The following is a 26,684-nucleotide window of genomic DNA, read 5'->3' as shown; positions in this document are numbered from 1 at the left end:
AATCTTTGTTTTTTTTTTTTTTTAAATGGAAGTTCGACCGACTCAGACAAATGTTCTCTTCAACAGCTACTTTTTATAATTCTTCATTTTTTTCTATCTATGTTTTTCTTCCCTAAAGAGCATTTGCTTGTAATTTGTTACATGATAGGCTTTCTCTTTAGAGAAACCTGATGCTTGCCGTGTAATTATCAATTCTATCTGATTGTTGAGATGGAAGTGGGGAATTTTCCACTCTATGCAAGAGGACTTGTTAAAGCCATGATAGCACTGAACAATAAATGATCTACAGTGCGTATTTTCTACAATTCGAGTTATATATTTAAACTTTCATTCATCAAAATCTTACGCAAATTATTCAAAGACGATCGGAAAAATCTAAGTTTAGGAGTATATCGGGTCGGGATAAATAGCAATGCCAAGAAGAACTCCGGATACTGATAGCTGTCAAACGAAATCTCACATTGAAGCGTGGGTATTCATCGGAAGTTTACGGCGTATCTAATATAAAGGGATAAAATTCTATACACACACCTTTATCGGAAGTTTACGGCGTATTTCCCAAAACTTTTCCTGGGGTATTGAGATCCTAAGAATATTGATGCTGTTAAGATGTGATGCTCCATCGGCGGGAACTCTGCAATTTTTTTATTGCTTTCTTTTTGTGTGTGCTCGAAATGACAACCTGCAAGACGAAAAAATCTGACTTACCCCACTATTGTTTATTTTGGGGTTAAACTCTATGAAGTTATGCAAGACTGGGAGCGAATGTAAACCATATCGTAAAAGCTTTCTTTACATCCAAAAGGCATATAGAAGATGACAAAAGCTATGTATACGACAGAATATCTAACACTGACCCCCTATTAGCACCATACATACAATTTAATTTTATGAAATATTATCTGATTGAACTGAGTTAATTCTTATAAGGATCAGCAAATTAGGACTATTTTAATTATGCCTAGAAATTTTGACGGCCATGTACATGTTGCCTCCAAGGTACACTCTCTGTATGATAAACTAAGCTATGAAATTAATCCCGGGGTTCATGTACATTAATAACTCAGACTATGTACCGGACAAAGCAATATCGTATTGTACTAAAACTTGTTGAACTCTTCCCCACAACTATGTATGCAAGACACGAATAGCCGAGCCTGGTCTCAACCCAATGCGGTAGATACCGGGTGATGTATTTTTTACTTTGATAGCTATCATATCAAAATATATATAAAACCAGTCTTAACTAAAACTTTTAACTTCATAAATTAACAAGTATACTACCAATCTTTTAATCGGGATCTACCATTACAAAATGAGATCTGCTAGGTTAGAGGATGAAGAAGCTGCGAGCTTTCAATCAGAGTATGTTCCATCTATGGTTATTAGGGAACATAACAAGCATATTATTCAACCACCTAATTTCTCTTTACATTCCATCTCAAAGTACTTTAGAACAAGAATTCCGTCGTTGTTTTTATCACAAGACGAATTAGACCAGTTCACCTGGAGTGATGTATTTAATCCGTTCTCATCACTTAAAGAAATGAATTCTCGCCAATGGAATTTTTTTTTAGTTGGCTTCGCTGGTTGGACCTGGGATGCATTTGATTTTTTCCTTGTTAGTTTAAATGTTTCGTCTATTGCAAAGGATCTTGATAAAACAGTTAAAGATATCACTTGGGGTATCACTTTAGTGCTTATGCTTAGATCAGTTGGTGCAGTAATATTTGGCTTATGGGGTGATCGATATGGGAGAAAATGGCCTTATATTACAAATATGTTCCTATTGGTTGTTCTTCAAATTGCTTGTGGATTTGTTAAGGATTATAAATCATTCTTGGGGGTTCGTGCATTATTTGGAATTGCCATGGGTGGTATGTTTGGTAACTGTGCTGCTTGTGCATGTATGTATTTTATCAATTGATAACACTTTAAATTCCATAGTCGGATTACTAACTGTCTTTATAGTGGATGATGCACCAAAGAAAGCAAGAGGTTTCCTATCAGGAGCATTCCAACAAGGATATGCCTTGTATGTATTTATCTGCCAAGCTCTATTTTAAGAACAAAAAATACTAACATATTTTAGCGGTTATTTATTGGTTGTTATCTTTCAACGTGCTATTACTGACAACTCGAAATATTCCTGGAGGGCATTATTCTGGTTCTCCGCTGGTCCTGCTGCAATCTTTATGGTCTGGAGATTCTTTTTGCCTGAAACAGATACTTTCTTAAGACAAAAACAAAAACTCTATGAAAATAATGAGAAAAAGAAACTGAAGGCACTTGAGTTTAGCCAAGAAGGAAAGAAAGCAGTCAAAAGTTATTGGCTTGTCTTAATTTATACTGTTTTCATGATGTCTGGTTTTAATTTCATGTCTCATGGCTCTCAGGATTTGTATCCAACCTTATTAACTAAGCAATATGGTTTTGGGCCTGATCGTTCTACGGTAACTAACGCTGTGGCTAATTTAGGAGCAATCACTGGTGGTTTGATTCTTGGTCATATGTCTACCTTCATTGGACGTAGGTTAGCAATTGTCATTGGTTGTGTACTTGGTGGTGCTATGATATATCCATGGGCATTCATTAAGGGTTCTGGTATAAATGCTGGTGCATTCTTTTTGCAAGCTGGAGTTCAAGGTGCTTGGGGAGTTGTTCCGATTCACCTTTCAGAATTGTCGCCACCTCAGTTTAGGTCTTTTGTCACAGGTCTTTCTTACCAACTAGGTAACCTATGCTCTAGTGCTAGTTCGACTATTGAAAGTACTATAGGTGAAAGGTTCCCAATCTACAGAGAAGGAGAAGAAGACATATATGATTATGCGAAAGTTATGCTGATCTTTATGGGATGTGTGTTTGCATATTTAATCATAGTTACTGTTTTAGGTCCAGAAAATAGAGGTGCTGACTTAGGAATTGAAAGAGATGAAATCCTTGAGGACGAAATTCATGACACAACTCAAAAATCGATTGATTCGGTTGAGCACTATAAATCTGAAAATATTGAAAAGAAACCAGACATTTCCCATGTTGAATAAACATTTATATTTAGTATCCATATAATTAATTGTGTGTGTAATTAAAGACCATAACTATTGAGTAGAAATAGAAGTCTTGAATTTTTAAAGACTACGTAGATAAATAAGTCATAGTTAATCATCTAACATGATTTTATAGGCAAATTCAAGAAAGCTGTTTTGTTATTCCCCTGTATACCCAAGTATTCGATTTTGAACACTCTAAAATATTCGTAATTTTTGAAAATGAAATTTTGCTTCTCTGAGCCCTTGAATTTGATCGAAAATACGTAGTAATGAAATGTAGTCAAAAGTGATAGATATGTAGACTTAACTTAAAGGGCTATTAATATGAATAAGCACAGATTTAACTATAATACTCTATCGATATGAACAATAAAATATAAGTATGTATCCTGCATTATGCCTTAACATAGAAGAACTATTTATTCGGATATATGCATAGTAATTATTGAGAAAAATATGAAGAATCTAAAATCATTCGTCATTATTAAACATTCAAGAAATAATTTTATGAAAAGTTCTGTGGTTCATCTGGGATATATCCAACGTTATTTTATATTACGAAGAAATTGAAGCAAGGATCAATTAAAGAACTACTCCTGGATCCAAAAACTATTCCAAGGTTATATATTTCTCATAAATGCAAAAATATCGTAAAACCACATAAAACCTATTCATGACTTGCTTTGTTTATATCTTCACAGGAATGTAGTCGCTTACTTCACATATAGGAAGAAAATAAAGGAGCAGTTACAAACCTACATTTGTACATGGTTTATTGTCATTTCGCTTAAAGGATCGTAAACAAAGTCCGAAATTCCAAATTTCTCCTCCCATAGAGGCGAAAACTTAAGCGCAATGGTCTAAATCAAAGATATTGCCTCTAAATTGATTTTCATAACTTATCTTAACCTACCTTAAACTAGAACGTAAATTTTCAACCATTTTCAACGTATACCGTAGCCCGGATATTTGTTTTAATTCTGCACATAATGCTTACTGGAATGTGGGGAGAATATCACTTTTGAAGACTTCGTGCGAGAGTAAAACTCATGAAACTTATTCAATAAAAGTATTACTAAAGATTTTGAACATATAGAATGGCTTCAAAGAATAAAAGACCTAGGTTGATTCCTCCAGAACAAAGGAAAAAAGTCTCAAAAGCTTGTGACAATTGCAGAAAGCGAAAATTTAAGGTATGTTGTATGTATTGTTGAATCCATAACAAACTTTTTGTGGCTCAAGTACTAACTTGAAACAAGTGTAACGGCGAATCACCTTGTGAGTTATGTTCCAAGAAAGGTCTAGAATGTATTTTCTGTGATATAGATAGAAGATCACTAAAGGGGAAGAAGATGTCAAAGAAAGAGGTTGAATCAATGCCTCAAGTGAAAGAAACCGCATGCGTAGAGACGAATGATCTAGCTCATGATGGTTCTCCAACTTTTTCTTCTGGTAAATTAATCATTTCAAGTATGCCTCCAAGAGGATTGCAACCTTTATTAACGTTGCCGTTGGGGGATGGGGACAATGATGATTTAAAGACTGGCATTAATGGATCAAATACCAACGATAGCAATATAATAGACACTGTACCGAGAAAAATCGGAGAGCATACTAGGTTATTACTTAACTCAGCAGGTAACTTACGGTATTTTGGTGAAAGTAGCCCCTTATCGCTTATACAAGAATGCCGTTCAATATTCAGATCAGTACTTGGGGCTTCGAAATTTACCGATGATCCTAAAAGAGGCCAAGTTATGGATGAGCCTTCAGAACCTAAAAGTCGGGTTCAAGTTTCCTTGCCTAAACGAGAATTTTGTGATATCTTAGTGAACTTTTTTGAAAAAAATATTAACGATGGATTTTACATTTTCGACATGAAACACTTTAAATATCATGTTGTCGATTTGGCATATAAGGAACCCTTGCTTGTCGATACAAGAAAACTATGTTTGCTTCACTTTGTTCTTTCCATAGGTTCGTTTTATGCAGAAGCATCACCTAATTTAATGAAAGAGCATGATGTACGACATTCTGCTTATTTTGACAGTGCATTAGATATGATGAGAGGCTCTGTTTATGATGGTGGACTCTGGATGGTAGAAGCAAATTTATTGAGACATTTTTATTATCAAACAAATTGTCAGAGAAGTTCTGCGTGGATACATTTGGGAACAGCCATAAGGCATGCTCAGGGATTGGGGTTACATAGAAAAATTATAAATGAAAAATTTGAGAACCTATCATACGTGATGCATAGAAGAAGATTGTGGAGAACTTTATTTATTGTTGATAGAATATATTCAATAGTCCTCGGAAGGCCATTGGCGATTAATAATTATGACTGGGATGATTCCGAGCTACAAGAATTAAGCGATGATGTAAATGAAAACTTCAGAATAAGGTGTCAATTTGAACTTTCTAAAATTTCTCAAATTAATAGTAAGATAGTTGAAAACATTTATCGAGATGGTGTGATAAATATTAAGCATACACGAGCTTTGGCTATAGAACTAAAGTTATGGTCATCAAATATACCCTTTGATCTAGACATAAGCAATACTTTAAAAGAAGATTTAATTTCGCATGATAACAGCAATAACTATGTATTAATGCAAGTACATTTGGCTCAATTATATGGTATCATGTTGTTGTTTCGGCCATTCTTGATACACGTCCTTTTAAAGAAACTAAATCCTGGAACTTATGGCGAATTAAAAAGCGATTCATTGCTATTTTATTTTTGCAAAGCATGTATTAAATCATCATTTTTGTGTGTGTGGTTGATAAGCTTCTATGTAGAGAAAAAAAAAGATAGAATTGAACTGTTTTCTATGAATAACTGCTGCTTATTTGCGTCTGCGATATTGAGCCTTACTTTGTTGGAGCAAAGGCTACAAAGTCATCCAGATTACGATTATATAAGGGTATTAACCGACACATTACAGGCAGCAAGTAACCTTTTACACAATGATGGAATGTTTAACCTTAACTCTGAAAGATGGGCCGAGAATGTTGACAATATGGTAGCTGCAATCCCCAAAGGTCAGCTTGAGCAAGATTTTAGTAATATGGAAAATATGCCAGATTCTTATAAAAATGATTTCGAAGATTTTAGTAAAGAGATAATTTTGATGGATAATGAATATGGTGGCCTAAAAGACTTGTCGAATTTTCAGCAAGGTTTTATTCCATCAGATGATGAATTATTGTTTGCAATGGGAATCGATAGACAAGAATTGGAATTGAATGGTAGCCCCATTTTAGATGCGTTCATGTACGATTATGGTAAGAAGGATCAACTTTTTGATAGGTACATTTAAACAAGAAAAAACTCACACAATGTACATTAATATCTTGCCTAAGGGTTTTTTTATTACTTGCATTGGGAATAATTTTTTTAAATGCTCTCAATATAATTATAATAATTATGAGGGCTGTAAAAATCCAAAATGAATGATCTCGTTTAACCCTAATATTATAAATCGTAATAATATACTATTTATCTCTTCAGCACTGTGATTGTTTTAAAGTATCAGATATAATGGTTATTTGATGAAAAAACATAAAACATGCTTCATTCTATAGGTTTAAGGATTATGTTAGCATAATTAAGATATTGAATAAATTGGATCATCAACATTAATATGCGATCATTGATTTATAAAGTCATGCTTATTAAATAGAGAAGATGTGATAATTTTTTGGCGAAGTGCATTATACACATGTTCGCTGAAATCTTATTTATGATGTTTTTACGTTTGTTCGATCACCAGTGGTTGAGCCTCAGTAATTTCTAAATTGGTGAAGATGTCGCAATTATTTTTTTTCAAATTGATGCAATCCACACTTGAGATATATGTGGCTAAATTGTAATAATTTATTGTTCTATATTCGAAGGTAGAACGGATTGAAATATTTTTCACGTTGTCCGGTTATGAAATTTTTCAAATCTACTGGATATATAAGTATCGCTATGCCACATGAAGAGAGAAATGTAGTATCAAATAGTATTAGTTGATTACATATAGAAAAAATGTCAGGATCAGAGGCAATACAGCTTTTGAACCAATCTAGTGGATATGGAATACTTGTTGGGGTTGGTGCCTTATTTGCAATTGGTATGATTTTAACTACAAAATTGTTAGAAAAATATCTTCATGAGGATGCAAAATCAACAGAAGTCTTCATGGTCGCCAATAGATCAGTAGGAATTCCCTTATTATCCAGTTCAGTTTATTCGAGTTGGACTTGGGCAACTGAGTTATTATGGGTATGTACTATGGTGTATAACTATGGAATTATGGCATCCTATTGGTATTCGGCTGGGCTCGCAGTACAAATCTGTCTTATGGCGTTGATTGGAATTGAAGCTAAGAAAAAGATTCCAGCTTGTCACACTTCTTTAGAGATTGTTGGTTTAAGATATGGAAAGGCTTGTCATATACTATATATGTTCTTATCATTAACCAATAATTTGCTATCATGCTGTTCAATGATAGTCGGAGCTGCTGGGGCTATCTCAATAATTGCTGGCAATTTACACATAGTTGCCAGCACAATGCTTATACCGTTCGGAGTGTTATTGTATACTACAGTCGGTGGACTAAAAGCTACTTTTTTGACTGATTTTGTTCATTCGTTCATATTGTTAATTATCTTATGCTATGTCGATACATCTATTCTTTCGTCGAAAGAAATTGGAGGGTTAGATGGACTTTATGATTTGGTTATTAAACATGAATCAGACAGATATATCGAAGGTAACTACAACGGATCTTTCTTGACAGGAAAGTCACAGGGCGCAATTTTTTTTGGAATCATTTTAACCATTGGAAATTTTGGACTAACGGTAATGGATTCGTCTTTTTGGCAGAAAAGTTTTAGTGCTAACACAAGAGCAAGTTTGCCAGGTTATCTAATTGCAGGCATTTTTATAGTCGCTAACGTCTGGGGTCTAGGATCAATCGTAGGATTATCAAGTATTGTATTAGAGGGAACTCCTACTTTTCCAACTTATCCTAGAAAAATGACGGCCTCTGAAGTTAGTAGTGGATTTGTGTTACCTTATACAGTTAAGGGTTTATTAGGAAATGGTGGTGTAGGAGCTATTCTATTGGTTGTATACTTAGCTGTTACATCTACAGTCAGTGCACAGATGATATCCGTCAGCAGTATTTTATCCTTTGATATTTATAAAAAATACATTAATCCTGATGCTCAGAATCATCAAATGATCAGAGTCAGCCATTTTGGTGTTATATTTTTTGGCTTATTTTCAGCAGGATTTTCGGTTATGTTACACTATGTTGGTGTTGATATGACATGGCTTGGATATTTTTATTCAATGATTATTTGTCCTGGTACGTATAATTTAAAGTTTACTACAAAATATAATTGCAGACAGTATAGAAGTTTATAACATACTAACCCCATCTAGGAGTGATTCCATTGGTATTCACCATCACATGGAGCAGACAAACAAAATTGGCTGCTTTTATATCTCCAATTATTGGGCTTGTTAGTGGTCTCGTCGTATGGACCACTACAGCGTACCATTATTACAGCGAAGTTACTGTTGCAAGTCTTGGTGGTCAATTGCCTTGTATGTTTGGTGGTTTAACTGCTCTATTTTTACCTGGAGTAGTTAGTATCATTGTAAGCTTGACAATAAGACCATATAATTTTGACTGGAATGAGTTAAGGCAAGCAGAACTTATTGTCTCGGAAGAAGATGAAAATACTAATCATAGAATAGAGATCAGTAGCTCAGAAAAGTCGAATGATGACAAGGGAAATACTGACAAAGAAAATCAAACGACAAATGTAAGAAATAGAGACGCTGAAACCGATAGTGATAATATAGTGTTTGATGAGAAAATCGACGGAGAAGAACAAAAACGAAGATTATTATCGACATATCTGAAACTAGCTTATGGAGCATTTATATTTGCCCTTTTAATTATGTGGGTACTTTGGCCATTGCCGTTGTACAGGGATTGGATTTGGAGTCGCGCATATTTCAAGGGATATATCACAGTATCACTTATTTGGGTATATGGAGCGTTACTAGTAATCGGAGTTTATCCTTTGATAGATGGAAGACACTCCGCTGCTAAAATAATAAGAGGGGTATATAATGATTACATAAAGAGAAATTAATCCTAACTTATATATTATTTTAGTCCAAGTGATAAGTGGATAGATCACCTCAATCATAACTTATAAGAAAGTATATTACGGAATGATTGAGAGCGAGATTGAAATGATGATAAATTGAAAATTGTATATGTTACTTTCATAAATAAAAAACTAGCTACACATCATTGTTAAATACTGTAAACTCCATTAGAAAATTACAAGAACACATATTATCAAAACTAAGAGATCTTTAAGAGATTTTATAGCTTGTAGACTCTGCTTGAATAAGTTCAATAACTTCAAATAGAAGAGGGGATTTTTTGTGACTTATATATTTCTATTTTCAAATATTTTCTTCATAATTCTCCATATAGATTTTCTAGATTCATAAATTGGGAGTAGGATTGTCAACGAGAAGGTATAGAATAACCAAACTACGATGACTGAAATCCAAGCAGTTAAAAATTTTGGTGAAAATATATATGGAGTTGCTGCCAATGGTACAGGGATTATAAATGTTGCAATTACTGCAATTATTGCAACCAACATGGCATACTTTTTGAATTGCTTATCCAAACTATCATGAGCAATATTTTCATCAATTCTTAGGTCAAGATCAGTGTTAATCGAAGATTCTGAGTCTATGTCTTTTTCATTATTCTGTATTTCATTCTCTTTCAAAATTTCGTCCATTTTATTATTTTCATGATTATTATTCAAAACATGATGAGGTCGATAAGAATTGTTTTCTTGTCCTCTGAGAAGGATTGAAGTATTTCTAGTAGTATTCCAATCAAAATTTGCAGGTCTGATCAATGATATAACAATTGAAATAACTCCACCCATAATTAAGGCTGTAACATTTCCTGCAAAAGAAACCCATTGATCAGATAAGTTCACTACGTTAATTTCACCAAGATATGCTTTGCATGTAGATAGCCATACAATTAATGCTAAAATCATTCCGCCCATTGATCCTCCAATTGCTCCCCATTTATTTAGTCCTTTCCAAGTAAAGGTCAAGCTTATAGGAAAAACTCCAGATGCAGTGGATACGCCTAAGAAATTAAAAAGCCATCCCATGGAGATCTGAGCTCCCCCTTTGAAAATTGTGGCTAAACAAGCAGAGAAAAGCGCCCAAATAAAAACTCCAATTTTTGCTGCTTTGACTACCTCTTTTGGAGAAGCATCAGGTCTAATATACCTTTTGTAAATATCGTAAGATAATAAAGTTGATGTTGCAATTAATTCACCTGAAAATGATGAAGTTACAGAAAGAAATACCATTAGTAACATCATTATTGATCCCGTCGTTCCCATAAGGTAAGTTGCAGAAGCAACTGAAGCCAACCCTGCTGAAACATCGTCTGCTGATAAGTTTGGAAAATCCGAGTAATTTGAACAAGCCTTTGCCGCTAAGCCCAAAGATGCAGAAATACCGAAAGGGATGACGAACCATGCTCCAGCGCCGAAAAAATAGGCAGATGATGTTGTTTTTGGATCAGATGCCACAGCTCTACTTAAGTACGCTTGATCATTAACTACTAGCCCAAATCCAGTAACAATACTAATTACCGCAAAAATTGCACCTTGTTTCGATCTAAAAGTTAAATAAGAACCTTGATAATTATCTTCTACCGGAGGCAATGCCTCTAATAATTCCCACATCTTCTGTGGTGAACCTATCTTGTCCCCATGTGTATAAACCTCAAAGACAAAAACTATTATAAACACAATCAAGACACAAGTATGAGTTGCATCCGAGATGAAAGTTGCTCTAAGGCCCCCAAATGAGACATATACAGCAACTCCAAATGGAATCAAAAATAAGGCAGCATACATATTTACCCCTGTAATACCATTAACAACAGCAGCTCCTCCTAACAAGATACAAGAGCTTACGATTGCATTACACACCAATCCGCACCAAAGAAATGATAAGTGAGCGGCGGTTGATTTGAATCTGAGGTAAGCCATTTCCGGGAAGGTAGTTATTAAGTTAGCATTCTTCTTGATTTTGGACGAAATTAAAGAAAAGACAGAAACTTGTAACAATCCACCAATTGCATACCAATATCCTCCTGAAAAACCGATATTGTAAGACTCAGTTGGAGCTTGTAGTAAAGTTAAGCTCCAAGTCCAAGAACTTAAAATACCGCACAAAACCAAGCCAAATGGTAAACCCCTAGAGGCAGATGTGAACTCGTCAACTTTATTAGAATTAGCCTTAGTGAATTTGTTTTGAATGAAAGTAACTAAATTCATTAATATAGCGAAAAATATTCCTAGACCAATGATTACACCATAACCAGCTCCCTTAGATAGAGTAGGTTCCATTTCGAATTAATAGAGCATACAAGAAGGATAATATTAATTTTTAAAGATATAAATTGAACGATAAAAGTATTGACAATCAATGCCACGATTCAGATTTAATACACGTATTAGATAATTTCAGCTCATATGGTAAAAATGGATATAAGTTGAATAAACAAGCGTCAAAAGAAACAATTGGCAACTGAACTTAACGTGCAGATTTAGCCGTTTGCCGTCAATATCACAACTCACGTGATTCTGCCTTAATGTGGTTCGAATATTTGCAACTCTTTGAAAGAAGTGGTGATAAAGATGGCTTAACGAAGCCACTGAAAGTCAAATGACTAAACAATAAAATTAATTTTGTCTGATTATAACCCCTTATATTTATAGACTATCTTATTATTATTTGCTATTTAACAATTTAATTGCAATAAAACAAAAAAGCAGAAAAAATGTCATATAAATTAAGACCCTTCATTGAAGCTCAAACTTCAAAATCAAATATTAAACCAATAGAACTAGATGCCATAGATTTATCTTTGTTTCAAGAGGGCCCAGAGTTTTTGTCTCAAAGGCAAGAACTAGCGGCCAAGTTGGAAAATTCATTATCAACGTATGGTTTTTTTTCGTTGATCAATCATGGAATTGATCTAGAAACCTTTGATCGCCTAAGATCAATTGCCCAATCCGTTTTAGAATTGCCTCAGGAAATAAAAGAGAAGCATCTTGCAGGTGCTTTAAAGTCAGATGAAGAAGACAGATCTAGGTCTTTAGGTGGTGAAAGAGGTGCTGGCTTTAAGCCGAGAGGTTATTGGCTGATGAAAAATGGAGTAGTGGATTCAATAGAGCACTATAATTTTAGGGATTTACAACAACCAGGATTTTTCAGTAAGGATAAAACTTATCCAGAAATAGTTAGACATTACTTACCTGAAGTTGCTAATTATTATAGGTTTTTGCATTCCACTATTTTAAGAAAATTAACTATATTATGCGATATTATCTTGGAACTTCCAGAAGGATTTCTCTGGAAAAATTATTTTAAGGTCATTGAAAATGACTATAAGAACTCTGGTAACGGATTTGGGAGGTTTATGTTATATCATTCGATGGACCCTAAGGAAGAGGAAAAGGTGGATAAAAATTGGCTTAGAGGCCACTCGGATGGTTCAGCCTTTACATTTATAACTTCGCAGCCAATTTTATCGTTACAGATTAGGGATTATTTCACAGGTGAATGGAAATACGTGGGACACACCCCTGGAGGATTAATAGTAAATATTGGGGATGCTATGGAATTTATTACCGGGGGATATTTCAAATCCTCAATCCATAGAGTAGTATCCCCTCCTGACGACCAGAAAAAGTTTCGAAGATTGGTCCTCATTTATTTCTGTAATCCAAAATATACTGCAATCTTGGATCCTGAGCCATTAAATTCCGCGAAACTAAAAAGGCTAGGGTATGTGAAGCCAAAGGTATGGGAGAAGATTACATTTTCTCAATGGGATGATGAAAAAGGTAGATTATTTGGCAAAAAAGATGTTAATGATGTAAAAGGTGACGAACCAAATTTAGTTTTATTATATGGAAGGCTTCATGAAAGATGGCATCAAGCAGAGAAAAATTTCTCTATCGAGGAAGCGAAGAAAAGTTTTAAGGTTATTGAAGTTTGAGTCTCTCTAGATGCTACTTTAGATCCATAACGAGTTGAGAATTATGTAAAATTTAATATATGCTCAAAAATTTTAATTTTTCTAAAAACCAACCTATTTAATCTTTTGAGAGAGGTAGCTGTGGCCTCATCTTCAGTAGAATATTGTAAGTCGGTTATATCACTGACAGAAATATACCAGTATGAGCTTGTACTGGAACAAGTTGAAGTAGCTAAACTAGTTGGAGTAAAAAAACGTTACCACCCTTACAATTTTCAGCAATACTTTCAGCAACTGGACTATCCCAATTTGACATTACATAGAGCTATCTTGGATCCTAATATGGATATTGTGCTATCAGCGTCTTCTTGAAAAAAGATTGAGCACACTCAGGAAGTTAAATTAGATCGCCAAAGCCATTTATTCTTGCAAAGTGCACGAAAGGAATGTTGCACTATCAAAATTTGTGACGGAAATCAAGTTTTGAATTCAAGCACCAATAATAGTTTCATATTTGGTTTTCATTTTTAAGTGGGGCGAACGCAATTTATATAAGTAAATATTTTGTTACATGTATTAGAAAATGTTGAAAGCCAATCAATATTTGTTGTGTAGGCATTCTTCAAAGATTTCTTCCTACGGAATTACAGATGTAATAGATAAAATCATTAATAAAATAGCTTGTATAATGCTTGAATAGAATAAAAAGACATCATTAGAAAAGAAACTTCGTTTTTGTTCGATATTATTCAGTTTCATGCCACAGATCACAAAAAGTATTAGATGAAAAGGGTAGACTCGCAACTTCATAAAATATCCATTAAACCAAATAAGTTAGCTATAAAATCATGCAGAAACCAAAGTATCCTCTAGATTTAGTGTCTTATTTTTGAGTTTGTAAAATAAGTTTTCCAAAGAATTTATGCCTTCGTTTATTTCATTGAGAAATTGAGAATCTTCTTCAAATGGGTTCTTCCTACCACTAGGTGCATAATCATGAAGCTTATCGATAAAATTGTCTTTGACTGTATCATGTGTATAATAATGAAAAAATAGATTATCAGCAGTGGTTTCAATATGTTCCTTCTCCCATGCATGTTGTTCTTCCTTAGTTGGTAAAGTTTTAGAATTGGACCAAACACCAGCAATAGCTGCAGCACTTGCTTCAATAGTGTGGAAATTTATTGTAGAAATTGCAACCCCCACGGTAGCTAAAGTTGGATCTTCAATAGCAAATGTGTCATAGTAAAGCCCACTGACTCGACTCAAATTTGAAGGTTCAATGACCTTTAAATACTTATTAAGAAATGGATAATGATAATGATATCCTGTGGCTAGTAAGATAATATCAAAATCCTTTTCTTTTGAACCATCGGAAAATAATACTTCATTAGATTCCGGTAAAAATTTTTCAATGACAGGTTTTTTAAAGATTCCTTCCGAATCTACTGCTTTATCTATCCAAGGGAAAACAAGATGAGGGCCGCGCTTAGATATAAAAGTTTGTTTGGCTAAAGGTACAACATACTGCAATACATTTATACTGCTGAAGCTTCCACCAACTATTAGAACCTTCTTATCTTTAAATTTTTGCGCGTCTCTGAAAGACTTGGAGTGTATTAATGTATTTGGATGTAATTCATTAAACTTAGCTAATCCCTCAATATGGGGGATATTGGGAACTGTATAATGGCCATTTGCTATTACAACTGCATCATATTCTTCCTCATACCACTCTTCATATTCAGCTGATGTATGTCTTACAGTAACAACCCATTTGTCTTTATTATTTTTGAAAAGACCTTCGACCCTAGAATTTTTTCGAACATACTTATCTAAGTCTTCCTTATCCACGAAGTCACTAAATCTCTTCGAAAGCTCCTCATGAGATAGGAAAGGATAAATAGTCCTGGATTTATCTAGATATTTCACTTCGTTAGGCAAGTAGGAAAACCTTGTGAATCTTGAAGGAATATTTGTAAATAAACCAGGGAATACTCCACTTTTGTTCCATTCGAGTTCTCTGGCGATTGGATCCAACTTTTTAACTACCGGTTTATCAACAGATGTGTTTTGTAGATTATCTGGAATTGGTTGACTTGGATGGATAATATCTGGATTGGCATACGATTCAGTATCAAGTAAATTTTGTGGTGGAATTGGGAGATCAGAATCTTTGCCTGAAGTAGCCCAGATTCCCCCCACTTTATCTTTTTGTTCAAAGGCAACAATATTGGTAAATTTGGGGTCTATCGATTTCGGACCGCCAACTGTCGAAGAGCCATCTTTGTTGGTGTGTAAAAATTCATATAATGAAGCAAGACCACCTGGTCCAGCACCAATTATAGCAATGGATTGTATATTAAGATTAGTCATGATAGATGTCAGGTCTTGATTTTTATTTTCGGTTACACTTCTCTATTTATATAGCTGAATATAACTGTGGATGCATCGATGCCACTGTCGCAAATGATTTACTGTGTTCCAATTATTACATATTGAACAATAATGCCGCCATCTTAATGCGAAGAAGTGTTAATATGCAGTTGTAAAGTAACCGGGTTAAGTTTATTTTTGGACCTCATCTAATGATGAAAACTAATATTCGTGTTCAAGAACCTGTGGAAAGAAGAATAGATACCTTTAGTCATTCAACTGACAAAACTGGGAAAAAAAAATTCTCTGAGAACAAAGATATAAAATGTGGCATTGGCACTGAAACCACATACATTAGTGTGGTATAAAACTGTATTGTCACTAAACGAACTGACGAAACATTAATCTCATTTATATCATCCTTATTACCACGCGTATTGCATTAAAAGACACTTCATATTGAGATCAATTCTCACAGTCATATATAAAATAAACGCTATTGTAAAGTTAATGCGAAAGGAATGCTCAATAATATACCTCAGAATTAGCACATAATTACGTTTTTGGATATTCAGGTGTCAATTAACTAATGAATTGACAGAAAAGTAATCTGAGGCAAAAAAATATATTGTATGAATCCCGATTTCATTTCACCTTATTCTACCTTGCCCCTTCAGGTCGCCATGTGATATTCAGTACTTAACAAAAATTATATTTACAATTTTTCTTATTTACTATCGTAAGTTAACGATTATAAAAAATTCGTTTATGATAAACTATCGTATCTTCGTAGAAGCTGATTCGATTCGATTTTTTGGCTTATATGAAACAGATTATGATTAAATTTAATCGTATATATTACCTTTCGGAGATAACCTTCTTCTGTGCATTGTTAGAATATGTACTTAATCGATACAACATATTTACACTAATGCATGTTATCAATAGGAATTAAATTGGGGTAAACAAAGATTAATAACTGATAACAGCACTTCTGAGATGTAAATTTTATTTCTTATCTATGAAATACGCATAAGTTGCAACGATTGGCTATTATTTTTCGCAAGGCCCTTCCATTAAGACGGAGAATGCCGCATCGATCAGAATTTTTTTCACTTTTAGATAGATAATTATGATTTACACGACTACTCTAATCGAGTGATAACAAAAATTTTTTTCGTTTAAATGGCATCGATAATTCCTCTATTATCCGGTAAAAAACAATCCATTCTATAAGAATCATATGGATAATTATAGAATATAATATCTATAAATACAATAAGAGATGACACATTCAGATCTTGAAAAAAATATTGACAACGTTGGTGAAACCAAAAAGGAGAGTTCGTTAGATAGCTTTCTGCACTCTTTGGAAGATGAACTGAGGCAAATAGAACCTATTCGGACAGAAGCTACTACCAAAAAAAGTTCGTGGTTTGATATTATGGCATCGCTGTTGAATGCAGAAACAAAAGGGATTGAAATAGTTACGGATGAAGAAAAGGGTAATGATTCTATTTGGAATGCGGTCACTATGTGGCTCTCAGCAGATTTGGTCATCGCAACATTCGCCTTGGGAGCACTTGGAGTCACTGTCTTCGGTCTCAGTTTCTGGCAATGTGTATTGACTATTTTAGGGTTTTCCTTTATTGGTGTCTTTCCAATTGCTTATTTTTCTATATTTGGAGCTAAATTAGGTCTTAGACAAATTATACTATCCAAATTTTTGGTTGGTGACTATTGTATGAGAATTTTTGCTTTCATAAATGTTATCGCATGTGTTGGATGGGGTGCTGTTAATATTATGAGTGCTGCGCAATTATTACACATCGTAAACAATGGAGCTCTTCCACCATGGGCCGGATGTTTGATTTTGGTCATTTGTACTATCATCGTTTCCTTCTTTGGATATCATGTTATTCATATGTATGAAACATGGTCATGGGTACCCAACGCAGTTGCTTTTATTGCAATAATTGCAAGAATGGCTATGTCTGGCAACTTCACTTTTGGAGAAATGGTTGGAGGTCAAACTACAGCAGGTAACGTTTTAAGTTTTGGTGGTGCAGTTTTCGGTTTTGCTACTGGTTGGACCACTTACGCTTCAGACTATACTGTGTATCAGCCCAGAAATGTTAGTTCGACCAAAATCTTTTTTGGTATCTTTGCTATGTTGTATACAACTTTGGTATTTACCTTGATATTGGGTGCCGCATGTGCTACTGGTACTCTTACAAACCTGCGTTGGGCAGAGCTTTATGCTGAAAAGTCTGTTGGAGGTTTAGTTTATGCTATTTTAGTGGAAGACTCCTTACACGGTTTCGGAGAATTTTTATGTGTTCTTTTAGCTTTGTCACTTATTGCTAATAATATTCCAAATATGTACTCTCTTGGTTTATCAGCACAAGCAGCATGGTCACCAATGGCCAAAGTTCCAAGATTAGTATGGACACTTTTAGGAAATTTCGCTACCTTGGCAGTCTGCATACCAGCGTACTATAAATTTGAAGAAGTTATGGATAATTTCATGAATATGATTGGATATTACTTAGCAATCTACCAAGCCATGAGTTTTTCTGAGCATTTTATTCATAGAAGAGGTAACTTCGCTAGTTACGATTACGAAAATTTCGATAGCAAGTTGTCATATCCTATTGGTATTGCAGGAATATTTGGGTTTTGTTGTGGTGTAGCGGGTGTTGTTTTAGGTATAAATCAAGTATGGTATTCTGGTGTACTTGCTCGCAAGATTGGTGAGTTTGGGGGTGATATAGGATTTGAATTGGGCTTCGCCTTTGCATTCGTTGGCTTCAACTTGGTTAGACCTTTCGAAAAGAAATACACCGGTCGTTAGGAGAAGACGAAACGGTATTATTTGGGGGTTCTTAAAATACATTTCTATAAAAAATCCGAAGCTTCTAATCTAGGGAAATCATAATAATATCAGATTAATCATCTAACGATAACATAATATTGATAGTTTGGGATAAATCATGCAAGTCAGACTATGTGTCTATAAAGCCTTCCTCATTCATTAAATATCACTTGTATAAATTTAGCATCAGTACTCTTCTTAATAATAAGATAATAATTAATTCAAGCTAATTGGGTCACGAGAATAATGACTCCCTTTCCAGAGAGATTACTTCAAAATCATATGGAGATCGCACACATGCACACATTAGGTCAGCTGGAACACTCTTTAAATTCAATGTCATATCTCTAAATATCTACAAAAATTATAATGTCTTGTCTTTTCTCCGTATTCCAAATGACGATTTACGGAAATAAGATTATTAAATAAATTACTCCACATGCCGAATTAAGCAATATAGGATTATGCTAAATTTTTCATAATTCCGGTCAGTAGTGTTCCATTTTTCCTTGTAACGCTCGCGTTATGTATAATCCCATTATATTTCCGATTTGTCCTAATTCCAAGTTCCATTCTGCCATAGATCCCTAGACAACTCTACATACATTGCAATATATTCCGCTGATATACTCGCCTAATTAAAGTAATGTAGTTTTTATTTATCAAGAAAAAAAGTATTAAGCCAATATGAAAATTCAATATTATGATGCGACCCTTACGTATCAATTTTGGCGGAGCATTTGGTTTGAAAAAATCCCTGGGTATAGGGATTTTCAAGATTATTTCACTTTTTTTTGTTAAACGAAATCATGCTACTAAGAATGTTTTCGAAATCTAATGTGTTGCAAACTCGCTTTGGTATCGAAAATTAGTTTCTTTGGTTTTATATTAAAAAGAAAGTATCCAAATATTGATAACAGAGATTCATTCAAATGAATTTCATTCCGTATTGCAGATTTGTTAGGATCATACGAATATTAAGCATAAAAAGGGTGTAATTATTGGAACTGGCACTTCGGGTGTACACGTTATCCTAGAATTTGATGGTGATGTTAATGAACTGTTAACTTCTTACCGTATTCCGAATTCTGCTATCCCTATGAGATTTGGTTTCCGAAATATGGAGGCAGGAAAGTAGAAGAAAAGTTATCGTGAAATTTTTGAGTACTTGAAGACAACTTAACTGTCAAATTTCGAATTTAGTTTTGGTTTAAGTTCAACAAAGAATTATATACCCTAAGAGATAAAGAGGAATATTAATGAATATTGGGGTATCTTCAAGACAAATAATATTAATATTATTTAAGGATGCACAATTGTATAGTTTAACGGAACACACTTGAAAAGCTTAGGAGAAGAGATCGAATTTGATAATATTATTTTCAGCCACTTGGGGGTTATGATACCAGAACTGGCGGTTTTACCAAATTAATAACTCAAATAATTATAAACGTTTATTGGAAGATAAACTTAGATCAGATCTTGTCGCAAATTACTAAATTTAGAATTTAAAAATGTTGAAAATGAGGAATTACTATTATACATCACACCAGACTTTACAGAATCTACCGTATTTTGGTTAACCCACTCAACAAAATATATATGAAACCTATAAAATTTTAGACTACAATACATGGAAGTATCTATGTCTTGATCTTATTGTTTAAAGAAATATATGTAAATATACTACACAAAAATCCGAAATTCTATACTCAGTAGTTTTTTTGCACAAGTAGGAATTTTCTTAAAACTGAATAATTCGATTAAAGTTGAAGTATAAATGTATCAATAACATAATTCGCACCATTCATTGCTATTGGGATCTTAGATATATACGTTTTTACAGCATTTTCTCGCCCCTAGACTCTATGAATAGTCGCATGCTTATCTCTATTATTGTGATTATATATTTACTAAGTCTGAACAGTTTCTCTTTTTTAATAAGACCTTATTTTCTTAGGCTTGTAAGATTTATCAGTTAAGTAATCGCTACCCATAATTATATACAGGTATTCTTATATCCATATTAAAGTTGGTACTTTAACGGATTTAAAAAGTAATCTCCAGGTTTGTGGTATTTGCGGAAATATGAACCTTGACTATTTCGACCTCATTTGCAGTGTTTTCTAAGGTAGGAGAAGTTTATCCCCATATCTAGCTTCATGGCTTCATTATTATATTTCCGATATTGCGAAATAATCTATAAAATATTCATTTGAGCTAAACATATCCCCACAATACGGATTCGTATATCAGGTCTAATAAGCACAAGCAAGGTTATGTGAATTCATTTTTAAAATATAGCTAGCGTCTATAAAACTTGATGTGTATCTCAAATATAGTTCAAATTATACTCGTATTACAAAATGCTTTTCCAAAATTCAAAGCCTGGCACAAGCTATGACAAACCTATAAATGAAACTGGTGACATCGAAAAATTTACTTATTCGTATAATGAGCAGTCAGATTTAAATCAGACAAACACGATATCTGAACTTACTACAGAGCACCTTGAGTTTCTTCTAAATAGGCATGGATCTGTACAATTGGATCCTACCCCTTCAAATAATCCTCTGGATCCCCTAAATTGGTCTCTTTTTAAAAAAAATTATGAGATATTTTTAATATCGTTTCATTCCTTTATGGTTACATTCATGGCTGCTGGAATTGCACCTGCTTATGAAGCCATGTCAGAAGAGTATGGAAAAACAATGACAGAAATTTCTTTCTTGACATCTGTTCAAATTTTAGTTGTTGGTATTTTCCCTCTTGTATTTGTTCCATTGATGAACATATATGGAAGAAGGCCCTTCTTAGCACTATCGACTTTGGTATGTTGTGCATTAAATATTGGCGGAGGCTTTTGTAAGACATATTCGCTGCAAATGGCTACTAGGGTATTGGTTGCAGTCATGATATCAACAGGTGCAGCTACAGGATCAAGCATTGTAGCTGACGTTTCTTTTAGTCACGAGAGAGGTAAAAAAAATGGTTGGTGGTCTGTGGGGTATGTTCTTGGTACTCCAGGGGGTCCTTTTTTTATGGGATTTGTTCAAAAGCATGCTAGTACAAAATGGATTTATTTCACCTTTGCAATAGTGAATTTCTTACAGTTCATCTGCTACTTATTTTCAAATGAAACAGTCTTTGATAGGGAGAATCTTTCAACTGATCCTAAATCTAGTAAATCAATCAAGTGGTTAGGGTTTATTAAAGCAACTAGCAAAGAGTTTGAATTGTGTCTCTTTTGGAGACCTTTAAAACAAGCATTAGACTATAGAATCACGTTGGTAACTATTGCTGCAACTGTGACCTTCAGTTACGCCAATATAGTTCTCATAGTAGAGACACCTCAAATTTTTGGTTCATTATTCTTTCTTGATGCCCAGCAACTAAGTTTGCAATATATAGCTTTGATCGTTGGATCCATCTTCGGCGAACTTCTTTCTGGTCCGCTTTCTGATTATTGGATGAGATTCTGTGTCCGTAAAAGAGGAGGCCAGAGAGTTATTGTAGATCGATTATGGATTTCTTACTACGGGTATATGTGTATTATTGTTGGATTGATTGTTTGGGGTGTTAATTTATTTAATGCCGAACAAGGACATTGGATAATTTCCCCATTAATTGGAGCTGCAATTGCTGCCGCTGGGATGAATATAGTGACCACTATATTGATAGTATATGCCATTGATACAAACCCTTTGAAGGCGGCAGACACAGGTTTGTATTTAAATCTTGTCAGAATGTCTTTTGGTTTTATTGGTCCATTTTATTTTTCGGAAATGTTCACAAAGCTAAATTTAGCTGGAGCATCTGGCTTAATGGCAGGCCTTGTTTTAGTTCTTGGTGGATTTGTCACTGTTATTGTTCATGTTATTGGTTTGAAATCATTAAATAAAGATCAAAATTTGTGAGATTTCATTATATAGCCCATTATATAGGATTTATAGTGCATCATTAAACTTTACTCGAGATCATCTACGCATAATTTAGTCCTCAAGTTTATCTGGAAAACAAGATGCCTAAATATTTTTTATATATCTTAACTTTGCTTTGTTCTCTCTTGATGAATGCTCTAATAAACTCGATTCAACGTCAGAGAACTAAAATTTACCGCTTTAAATTCTCAAATAATAGAACCATCAAAATCGCTAATGCTCGAAGTGCTCTAGAAATATTTTTTATAGGCATGAAATCGGTAAGTCGAATTATTATTTCTTGTTATTTATATTCTTGAAAATTTCAAAATCTCTAGAAGCCTTAGATGAAGTCAGAATCCAACAAGGGAATCAAACTAGATGAGCCTTGTGAAAACAAATTATGGTACTGCCAAAACTTTGTGTCTCAAAAATAACCAATGTATCCTTGTGGTGGAAAAATCATATTTAATTTCGATTTGTTGTGCTTACACCTCTCAACATCCCTTAGCACTTTCTCATCATACAAAATATATCCAAATTAGATACCATATTTTGTTGAACATGCCAGTACTTTTTTATAATTTTGAACTTAACTAACGCGCATCAACCAATTTGCTAAACTTTTCTATGAGACTTAGTTCTTACAGACGCCGTTGGTGCGGAGATGACTACAAACAATATGTCAAACTGTGGAGGTCTGCGTGAAGAAAATGCAAGTTTTATAATAGAAGCGCGAGAAAAAACTATCTTGGGTGGGGACATTGCTGTGGGGTATATGTCAAAAAGTACACTACTGAAAGAATATTTTTGACATAGAATAACTTTATCTGTTCTTACATTGAAATTTTCAGTTTTTCATATAAATTATATTATTCCTTGACTTTATTGATTTCCAGCTATCATAATCTTATACTAATACAAGCAAGCTATAATTGACTGATATATAATTATGGCTGATTCTTCTATTTGCGATCCAAATGAATCGATTCCAAACCATGATAAACCTGTTTCAAATATTCAGGAAGCAGGGAAGGGCAAAGAATTTATTATCATAGGAGGGAAGATGTACTATAAACACGAATTAATGCATGCATTTGGTGGTACACTTAATCCTGGGTTGGCTTTACCACAGGTGAACAAGTTTGGTAACCCAGCACCAATAGGTTTGGCTGGGTTTGCAATGGTCACTTTTCTTCTGGGTATGTACAATGCACAGGCAATGGGTGTTAATCATCCCAACGCACTTATCGGTATAGCAGCTTTTTATGGAGGACTTATACAATTTTTAGCTGGATGTTGGGAAATGGTTATTGGAAACACATTTGGTGCTACGGCCTTGACCTCCTATGGGGCCTTTTGGATATCATATGCTGCTATTAACGTAGAAGCCTTTGGTATTACCGCTGCTTACAAGGATGAGACAGAATTCAATAATGCTATGGGATTACTCCTCTTATCATGGGCCATATATACAGCCATATTGTCAATGCTTACTTTGAAATCTACTCTTGCCTTCTGTCTGTTGCTTTGGCTCGTCACACTTACTTATTGCTTATTGTGTGCTGGTAGTTTTACTCAAAATGTCAATGTTACGAGGGCTGCAGGTATCGTAGGGGTTATCACAGGCCTACTTGCGTTCTATAATGCATTTGCAGGTGTTGTCAATAAACAGAACTCGTATTTTACTGTTTATTCAATTCCTTTAACTAAAGATTGATTAAGTATATAAAACAGTAGACAGATAACGATGTCATTATAACTACAGAGCATATATTTTTAGAATTGTAGTTTCTATGTATTTTAAACTTCTAATAATGCATTTTACTTCCTTAATGAAACATGACTCACATATCCTTATTCTTGCTATCCATTTAAAACGATTGTAAGATAATCAGTCTCCTGCTTGATTAGTTACTATACTTGGATATTCAATCTCAGAAATTAATAATGTAATTATATATTAGTGATGATTTTTATTGAAACTGTTTGTCTTAGATCAACAATATTCCACGAAAGAGCTCTCTTCTTTCCATTTTTTTCCCCCGTGAGCATACTAAAATTCAAACAAATCAAAAATAAATAATTGATTTTTAATACACTTGTAATTTTGCATCAAACAATTTCGTTAAGTCTTTATCTACTTTGAATGGTTTCTAGTTATCATCTAGAACAAATTTATTGACCCACTGTGTGCCTTTTCACCGTCCCTACCATTTTTTATTTTTTTATTTTTCCCATGGTAGCTTCTACTTTCTCCAGTCTACATGGTTTATTCCTCTAAGCAAACATCTGAAAATTCATCCTTCTCATTATTGTCTTCACCACCTGCAAAATTGTCTCTACATGAGGATCCGTTCAAAGGTATCCACCAATAAAATAAGGTCCAAAGAAGATAAATAAAAATAACAACAGAAACATAATTCATACTGCCACCAGTAACAGGCATGTAAGAAGGAAATGAATAAAATATTAATGCAAAAAGTGTCCATAAACAGGTGACAATATTAGAAACAAAACCGATTTTGCCCATCCAAAAAGGTCCATGTTTAATCTTATCACGCCCTCTGTACAATAAACACAAAGTTGGTACAGCATAACTTAGATACATGAAAGTAATGCTACCTGTCACCATCGAATTGAATGCAGCATCTGAAATCATATATAAGCAGCCTAAAACTGCAACCCATATGCAAGAAAAAAGATGAGCATTCAAGGGAACACCTGCCTTAGGATCAACTAAGGATAAATACTTGGAAAATGGAAATCCGTTATCTCTACTAAAAGACCAACATAACCTTGCTTGCCATGTATGACAAGAGATCATACAAAAAATTGCGGTAATGAATACTAAAACTCCAAGACAAATTGTACCGGCTGTATTTCCCAACGCCTGGTAGTAAATATCAAAGAGAGGATAACCGGTCCTTGAATTCAAAATATCGCTAAAGTCTCGAATTGAAAAAAACATTGCAATACAATAACAAAATGCAGTAACAAATCCGATTGCGACGGTACCTAAAATTGCAATTGGAATGTCTCTCGCTGGATTATACACCTCTTCTGCCAAATGAGTAGCACAATCTAAACATCCAAAAGACCAGTTGGGGTTTATCAAACCCACAATAAAAGCTATACCAGAATTGGACCACCCAGTATTGTTTTCGAATTTGGCAAAAACATAGTTGGCCGATTGGTAATGACCTCTAGCACATACAACTACAGTAATTCCGGTAACTAAGAACGAAAATAAAGATACATAGATTGCACTTTTGGCAAATGTTGGTAAAAACCTACCGTGACAGTTGAAAATAAATAAGAAAATGTTCATAAGCTGGAAAATCAAAAAATTATGCCATTTTTGAATCTCAAAATCTGGATGCATCAAAACCCAGAATGCCATGATTTCTTCAGCAATACTGAGAGTAATAGAGGCGCTCATGAACTCGGCACCAGCCCAAGCAAATGATCCACATAAGTAAGCAAGAAAGCCGGAGTATTTTTTTGGTGATAACACTCTTGTCCACACATACTGACCACCTGCAGAAGGAATTGCAGATGACATTTCAGATAATGTAATTCCAACACAAGTTGATACACAGGCAATAATGATTACACCATACACAATCATCATAGGTCCTCCTGATTGAATACCTACTACTAGTCCAGCTGATACGCCCCACCAAGAATTAGTCAATCCAAACCCAATACCCAAAATAGACCAAATAGAGAACGTTCTCTTTAACTCACCATCTTTTATTGAACAGAACGAAGAATCTTCATTTTTACATTTCTGATGTATGACCGAATTAATATTGAACTCTGGGTCTTTTTGGCCTACACTTTCTGAAGATTCTAATTTTTTGATACTGTCCATCTTACCAGTTTTCGGATCAGCATTATTTGTTAAGCGCAGATGACTCTCGCTAAATACTCTTTTTTTTTTTTTAATTTCTATTAAAAAAGTTTTTATGGTAGTACACGACGAATAACATACATGGAGTCTATCTGTTGTTTAAAAGGGAATACTATAGTATAGAAAGTGTCACGCGAAAATTTATATTTTGTATTGTGCGCCAACTATTGGTCAACTACAGCAGGTCTCATGCATCTCAGATTTTATAAAATGTACAATACGAGGTCGGGTATGTCGGACTATATCCCTGGCCGAGGAGCTCATCTGTGTTTATATGAGGTTTCCTTGGCTAATAAAGAAGATTAAATAAACATGCCAAAAATTTTAATGTTCTTAGTTATACCAGCTCAAGGGATTGGTAAATGTCGAAGTAGAAATGTATACCAGAGCCGAAAACTAAGTTCTTAGAGAAGAGTAGTGAACAAACTGTAC

The 26,684-nt window shown here is 34.2% G+C and overlaps 11 protein-coding genes across 11 annotated transcripts; 8 read left to right on the top strand and 3 right to left on the bottom strand.

Annotated features, from left to right (window-relative positions):
• Positions 1-1,315: 1,315 nt before the first annotated feature.
• On the top strand, positions 1,316-1,927 carry AC631_04782 (uncharacterized protein; the record flags this gene model as incomplete). The annotated part of the gene is made up of 1 exon (XM_015613611.1): positions 1,316-1,927. One exon carries the CDS (start codon positions 1,316-1,318, stop codon positions 1,925-1,927), a length of 612 nt encoding a protein of 203 aa, XP_015465571.1.
• Positions 1,928-2,195: 268 nt separating this feature from the next.
• AC631_04781 (uncharacterized protein) lies at positions 2,196-3,044 on the top strand (the record flags this gene model as incomplete). Its single annotated transcript, XM_015613610.1, has 1 exon — positions 2,196-3,044. One exon carries the CDS (start codon positions 2,196-2,198, stop codon positions 3,042-3,044), a length of 849 nt encoding a protein of 282 aa, XP_015465570.1.
• Positions 3,045-4,402: 1,358 nt separating this feature from the next.
• On the top strand, positions 4,403-6,373 carry AC631_04780 (fungal specific transcription factor domain-containing protein; the record flags this gene model as incomplete). Its single annotated transcript, XM_015613609.1, has 1 exon — positions 4,403-6,373. The coding sequence occupies one exon, from the start codon at positions 4,403-4,405 to the stop codon at positions 6,371-6,373; it is 1,971 nt and encodes a 656-aa protein (XP_015465569.1).
• A 713-nt stretch (positions 6,374-7,086) lies between these two features.
• AC631_04779 (sodium:solute symporter family protein) lies at positions 7,087-9,212 on the top strand (the record flags this gene model as incomplete). Its single annotated transcript, XM_015613608.1, has 2 exons — positions 7,087-8,413; positions 8,491-9,212. 2 exons carry the CDS (start codon positions 7,087-7,089, stop codon positions 9,210-9,212), a joined length of 2,049 nt encoding a protein of 682 aa, XP_015465568.1.
• Positions 9,213-9,518: 306 nt separating this feature from the next.
• DUR4 (Dur4p) lies at positions 9,519-11,528 on the bottom strand (the record flags this gene model as incomplete). The annotated part of the gene is made up of 1 exon (XM_015613607.1): positions 9,519-11,528. The coding sequence occupies one exon, from the start codon at positions 11,526-11,528 to the stop codon at positions 9,519-9,521; it is 2,010 nt and encodes a 669-aa protein (XP_015465567.1).
• A 434-nt stretch (positions 11,529-11,962) lies between these two features.
• Positions 11,963-13,186, top strand: AC631_04777 (uncharacterized protein; the record flags this gene model as incomplete). Its single annotated transcript, XM_015613606.1, has 1 exon — positions 11,963-13,186. One exon carries the CDS (start codon positions 11,963-11,965, stop codon positions 13,184-13,186), a length of 1,224 nt encoding a protein of 407 aa, XP_015465566.1.
• An 825-nt stretch (positions 13,187-14,011) lies between these two features.
• On the bottom strand, positions 14,012-15,541 carry AC631_04776 (uncharacterized protein; the record flags this gene model as incomplete). Its single annotated transcript, XM_015613605.1, has 1 exon — positions 14,012-15,541. One exon carries the CDS (start codon positions 15,539-15,541, stop codon positions 14,012-14,014), a length of 1,530 nt encoding a protein of 509 aa, XP_015465565.1.
• Positions 15,542-16,826: 1,285 nt separating this feature from the next.
• FCY21 (purine-cytosine permease) lies at positions 16,827-18,395 on the top strand (the record flags this gene model as incomplete). The annotated part of the gene is made up of 1 exon (XM_015613604.1): positions 16,827-18,395. One exon carries the CDS (start codon positions 16,827-16,829, stop codon positions 18,393-18,395), a length of 1,569 nt encoding a protein of 522 aa, XP_015465564.1.
• A 2,387-nt stretch (positions 18,396-20,782) lies between these two features.
• Positions 20,783-22,333, top strand: AC631_04774 (uncharacterized protein; the record flags this gene model as incomplete). The annotated part of the gene is made up of 1 exon (XM_015613603.1): positions 20,783-22,333. The coding sequence occupies one exon, from the start codon at positions 20,783-20,785 to the stop codon at positions 22,331-22,333; it is 1,551 nt and encodes a 516-aa protein (XP_015465563.1).
• A 955-nt stretch (positions 22,334-23,288) lies between these two features.
• Positions 23,289-24,056, top strand: AC631_04773 (acetate uptake transporter family protein; the record flags this gene model as incomplete). Its single annotated transcript, XM_015613602.1, has 1 exon — positions 23,289-24,056. One exon carries the CDS (start codon positions 23,289-23,291, stop codon positions 24,054-24,056), a length of 768 nt encoding a protein of 255 aa, XP_015465562.1.
• A 552-nt stretch (positions 24,057-24,608) lies between these two features.
• Positions 24,609-26,213, bottom strand: AC631_04772 (uncharacterized protein; the record flags this gene model as incomplete). The annotated part of the gene is made up of 1 exon (XM_015613601.1): positions 24,609-26,213. The coding sequence occupies one exon, from the start codon at positions 26,211-26,213 to the stop codon at positions 24,609-24,611; it is 1,605 nt and encodes a 534-aa protein (XP_015465561.1).
• Between the last annotated feature and the right edge of the window lie 471 nt (positions 26,214-26,684).

This window comes from Debaryomyces fabryi (assembly GCF_001447935.2).
Source record: "Debaryomyces fabryi strain CBS 789 chromosome Unknown contig00141, whole genome shotgun sequence".
Classification (NCBI taxonomy): Eukaryota; Fungi; Ascomycota; class Pichiomycetes; order Serinales; family Debaryomycetaceae; genus Debaryomyces; species Debaryomyces fabryi.
The sequence above is the reverse complement of the archived record's forward strand: the minus strand, read 5'-3'. Positions and strand labels throughout refer to the sequence as shown.